Raw genomic sequence first — 5,656 nt, forward strand, 5'->3', positions numbered from 1 at the left:
CTACACTTTGGGTTGTGGCCATCGTTTCCACCTCTACTGCCTCGTCCACCCGCTCGTCCACAGCATGTGCGTGCATTCAGACTGTTTCCTGTGCCAGCGATAGATATTGCTCGCCTTGTACCACCATTGGAGCATCAGTGATCTTTTCCCACCACAAGGGCAGACAGTAGACCTCGTCACTTGTAACCCCCTTGGGGCAAGTGACGAGGTAGACAGAGAGGCAGTCGTGGCAGCACTACTAGAGGACGGGGTAGCGGAGCACGAGGCGCTACAGATGGCAAAGTCAGTAAGTGCAATTGGGCTAGCGGTTATAGAGGCAGGGGCGGTTAGGCAAGAGCACTTTCGACAGTGGGACGTCCTCATAGAGCGTTCTAGAGATAGAGCACTGAGGAGGCCAGTTGGTGGTGCTTCTTTCTCTTAGAGACAGACTTTGTCGACCCACTACTTGTTGGCGAGCTGCTAGCGGTGAAGGAGGGTACTCACTCACAGTTTACCTTGCAAGTATATGTAGATTTACGGATTTGGGAGATGGGATAACATGCACATTGCACACTAGCCGACCAGGAGCTGGCGCTTGCCAGGATTCAGTTCGAGTGTGATAGAGCTCAGGTGGAGGTTGGAGAGACTTCAGTAGCAGCGGCCCGCGCTGAGCAGAGTGTAGCACTTGGTAGTAAGTGCAACATAGCATAGAGAGTAGTGCAGGCCCCCCGTGCTAGGGTGTAGCTCACACCCTACATAGAGCATGTAGCTTTAGACTCTGATCCAGATTGATTTACTTGTATATATTTTTGTGTTTTTTGCATTTTCTATATGGTTGTAGTTGCCATGTTCTATCTTATGCAGTCCATAATTTGCACCTTGTTGTTGCACAATGTGTCCTTATGATTGTAGTCGCCATGTTCAAGTGTTTGCAGTTCACTTGTACCACACTTTTGTACGATGTCTATTTGTACCAAAACTTTGCCCTCAATGGTGTTTATGATTATAGTCGTCTTGTTCGAATCGCCATGTTTTAATTTTTGTCCTTTGTACGATATGTCCTTGTAATTTATATCGCGCACGTTTTTTTTTTAGCAGTTCACTTGTATCAAACCTTTTTATGATGTGTCTCGTTGAGCGTAAATGCCATGTTTACTTATTGCAGTCCATTTGTACCAAACCTTTGTAAACTTTGTCTTTATGATTATAGACATCTCGCTATAGTGTTTGGTGTTCACTTGTACCACAGCTTTGTACAGTTTGTCCTTATGATTTTAGACAACACATGTTCTAGGTCTTGCAATTCAATGTTAACACATCCTCGTTTGATGTCTCCTTATGAGTGTAATTACAATGTTTTGCTTTAAGCAATTTAACCTTCAAAAACTATGTCATTATAATTGTAGTCGCCATATTCTAGTGTTTGCAGTTCACAAGTACCACACTTTTGTAGATGTCTATTTGTACCAAAACTTTTCCCTCAATGGTGTTTATGATTATAGTCGTCTTGTTCGAGTCACCATGTTTTAATTTTTGTCCTTTGTAAGATATGTCCTTGTAATTGTAGTTGCCATGTTTTAATTTTGCGATTCACTTGTATTAAACCTTTTTACAATGTGTCTTGTTGACCGTAATTGACATGTTTACTTATTGCAGTCCATTTGTACCAAACCTCTATAAACTCTGTCTGTATGATTATAGTCATCTTGTTATAGTTTTGGGTGCTCACCTATACCACAGCTTTGTACGATCCTCAATGGTAACACATCCTCGTTTGATGTCTCCTTATAAGTGTAATTACAATATTTTGCTTTATGAAATTACCTTTGCAAAATGTGTCAATATGATTACAGTAGTTGTGTTCTCGTTTATGCGGTTCATTAGTCCAAAGCGGAAAAATTGGCGATCGTGCCACCCTAGACCGACGAGACGAGAGTGGAGGCCATGAAACTCTGCAGGGGTGGAAAAAGCACACAAATCTCCACCCCTGCAAAGTTTCATGGGCATCTCAATGGTCTACGATGGCACAATTGCCAGTTTTTGACCGTTGGGCCCTTAGCGAGGCCAAAGTGGAAAAATTGGCGATTGTGCCGCCCTAGAACAACGAGACGAGAGCGGATGTCCATGAAACTCCGCAGGGGTGGGAAAAGCACACAAATTCCATGCCCGACAAAGTTTCATGGGTATCACAATCCGTCTCGATAGTCTATACTGGCACAATCGCCAGTTTTTTTACCATTGGGCCCTTAGCGAGGCCAAAGCGAAAAAATTGGCAATTGTGCCACCCTAGACCGACGAGACGGGAGCGGATGGCCATGAAACTCTATAGGAGCACGGAAAGCACACAAATCCATACCCTTAAAAAGATTCATGAGCATCAAAATCCGTCTCGATTGTCTACGGTGGCGCAATCACCAATTTTTGACCATTGGGTCCTTGGTGAGGCAAGAGTGGAAAAATTGGCGATTGTGCCAACCTAGACGAATGAGACGGGAGTGGATGGCCATGAAACTCTGCAAGGGTGGGGAAAGCACACAAATATTTTCCCTTGCCAAGTTTCATGCACATTGCAATCCGTCTCGATGGTATGCCGTGGCACAATCGTTAGTTTTTTACAATTGGGCCCTTGGTGAGGCGAAAGCGAAAAAATTAACGATTGTGCCAACCTAAACCAACGAGATGGGAGCGGGATGGCCATGAAACTTTGCAAGGGCAAGAAAAGTACACAAATCCCCACCCTTGTAAAGTTTCATGGGCATCGTAATCCGTCTCAACGGTCTACGGTGGCACATTAGTCAGTTTTTTTACCATTGGGCCCTTAACGAAGCCAAAGCGAAAAAATTGGTGAATGCGCCACCCTAGACCGACAAAATGGGATTGGATGGCCATGAAACTTTGTAGGGGTAGAGAAAGCACACAAATCTCTACCCTTGCAAAGTTTCATGGGCATCACAATCCGTCTCAACGGTCTACGGTGGCACAATCACCAGTTTTTGACCATTGGACCCTTAGCAAGGCCAAAGCGAAAAAATTGGCGATTGTGCTACCCTAAATCGACGAGATGGGAGTGGATGCCCATGAAACTCTGCAAGGGTAGGGAAAGCACACAAATATCCATCCCTGCAAAGTTTCATGGGCATTGCAATCTTTCTCAATGGTCTACGGTGGCACAATCGCTAGTTTTTTACCATTGGGCCCTTAGGGAGGCCAAAGCGAAAAAATTGGTGATTGTGCCATTCTAAATCGATGAGACGAGAGCGGATGGCCATGAAAATTTGAAAGGGAGGTGAAAGCACACAAACCTCCACCTTTGCAAAGTTTCATGGGCATCGCAATCCGTCTCGACGGTCTACGGTGGTATATTCACATGTATTTTACCATTGGGTCCTTAGAGAGGCCAAAGTGGAACAATTGGTGATTGTACCAACTTAGACCGACGAGACGGGAGCGGATGGCCATGAAACCCTGCAAAGGCAAAGAAAGCACACAAATCCCCACTCTTGCAAAGTTTCATGGGCATCGCAATCCGTCTCGATCATGTAGGGTGTCTTACAACGAATTGGCATTCGTCCCGCTAATGACAGTCAAGACGATAACATAAGACCGTGAACCTTTAATAAAAGTAGATCAATGGTAAACCAGAATAACAACCTATGAATGGAAATTTGAAAAATGAACATCAAATGAACAAGGGAAATTACAATCCCATAATATAGAATATCAATGAACCAAAGTATACAACAATAGAAATGATCGAAAGGGCCAAAAGATGGAATGGTAAATAGCATGAATGTAGGGGTCATTGCTAGCACTCATCGTCACAACTATCATCTGTACAAGAAGCTCCAGTATCATCTGCAAGTTTTACAACTCCTGCTTCGCTGCGGACCGTCTCCATGATGCTCTCGTGCTCATCCGGACCCAAACGCCAGTGAGGGGTGCTCCCTTTCTTCTTGCTGACAATCCTCTCTAGCCTTAGCTTCACAGTAAGGACAAGACGGGAGTAGTGTATGGCCACCTTTGGCCACTCATACTGTACAAAATGAATGTAGTGTCCACATCCATGGACTTGCAAAAAATAGTGTCCTGAAATAACCATACTATGAGCATCATATGCCTCACCATAATTATCCACGGTGGATTCTTGAAGCACATACTTTGCCTTGGTGCACCTAAGAATATAACAGTCAACTCCCTCTGCATTTCCCTCCTCAACAATAAATGCAAAATCATCTCCCTTTGCCAAGTAATCTGTGAGAGTAGCAACATCATCTGAGAACTTGTGGTCTGGCAATCAATGGAGCTACTCGATGTGGCCATACCTTGTGATAGTGAAAGAGGTTGTGGTGTCCACATATCAGCCCACTCTATCATGGTGCAATCTGCCCACTCACCATGTACACAGGCATCACAGAAGCATGAGTGGTGCCTAGTAAAGATAATGGGATCCGTAGTTGTGGTGCTCCAAATGCTATACAACTGGTGCGAACCTGCTATTGTGTCACAGTCCCAGCTAGTGAGATCAATATCCTGGCTATCCACACACCAAAAGAACCTCCTCATTGAGCATCCACTGCCTGAAGATGAGTCATGTGCCATGTGTTGTGAGCACCACTCCACAACCTGCCTAGCATCTCTAAATCGGTCATTGCCGCATCGAAGTTGATATCATCGAAGAGCGCGCTTTACACAGGCGCTTGCACCTTTGTGCTCTCCCTTTACATGCCCTGACTCAAAGAAGCTCCAAATGCAAGGTATGCCACTACTATGGTGCCATCTGTAGAACCAAGAGAACTAACGTACGCTTTTGAATTGTGCACCACAACCATCCGACCAAATATAGTGACAAGAGTATGAGATGTGGTGCTCACGAAGGAATCCATCATGCTGGTGGAAACAATGATGCACAAACTGCACACTGTGTGAGCGATGGTCACTGATGTAGAATTGGTACTCATGTATGATCACTCGTGAGTCCTTAGAGCTCTCCCCTCCATCAATTGCCGCCTCTGCATGACGACCAAGATATATGGACGAGGATTGCCACCTTCAAGAGCATTTAAAAAGGTTAGACTAAATGAAATAATGCAATCACATCATGTGGCTAAAAATGCAAAGCAAATGTAAATTTATCAAACTATTATAATTTCTACCTGCTTAGAGAAGTAGTATTCAAACTAGATTTCCTGTTGTGGAGAAAAGGTGTAGTTCTCTAGGAAATCCACAACAGAGACCACAGTGCCAATGGGGAAGGCGGTAAGGCAAGCACGAAACTGACGATCCTACCACTTTACACGATGTGCATGCTGCACATATCGATACACAACGGACCTAAAATCCTCCATGAAGTAGGGATGGACGTGGTGAGTTGCAACCTACAGGATGTGCCACCTCTAAGATTGTGTATGTCTGGTAGTCATATTGCTTCCATGTAACTATTGCACCTGCATCACCATAATCTAGGACAGATGTAAGTCGTGCAAGATCCCCACATTGGGCACACTTGCCCTCCACACACAACATCTGATGGTAGGAGGCTCCGTCTACACACTCACACAACAAAGAGTGGATGAAGTGTAGTGGCCCTGTCGGGACCTCTTCAGCACGCCCTGAAAGAGTGCGGAACACATCATACATAATCTAAAATTGCACATGGTATCTGCAACAACATGTCTCC

General features: G+C 44.7%; 1 protein-coding gene across 1 annotated transcript; it reads right to left on the bottom strand.

Annotated features, from left to right (window-relative positions):
* Positions 1-3,784: 3,784 nt before the first annotated feature.
* Positions 3,785-4,578, bottom strand: LOC147432655 (uncharacterized). The gene is made up of 2 exons (XM_086491970.1): positions 4,374-4,578; positions 3,785-4,230 (listed from the first exon to the last, which is right to left on the bottom strand). The coding sequence occupies exons 1-2, from the start codon at positions 4,576-4,578 to the stop codon at positions 3,785-3,787; spliced, it is 651 nt and encodes a 216-aa protein (XP_086348096.1).
* Positions 4,579-5,656: the final 1,078 nt, after the last annotated feature.

This window comes from Adiantum capillus-veneris, chromosome 20 (assembly GCF_014529385.1).
Source record: "Adiantum capillus-veneris isolate H3 chromosome 20, ASM1452938v2, whole genome shotgun sequence".
Taxonomy (NCBI): domain Eukaryota; kingdom Viridiplantae; phylum Streptophyta; class Polypodiopsida; order Polypodiales; family Pteridaceae; genus Adiantum; species Adiantum capillus-veneris.

Excerpts from the sequence above, each read along its gene's own strand:
- LOC147432655 (XM_086491970.1), bottom strand. The coding sequence starts at position 4,578 with ATGGCACATGACTCATCTTCAGGCAGTGGATGCTCAATGAGGAGGTTC. Across the intron at positions 4,231-4,373 it reads CTGTGATGCCTGTGTACATG|ATTACTTGGCAAAGGGAGAT; the intron begins GTGAGTGGGCAG and ends CTACTCTCACAG.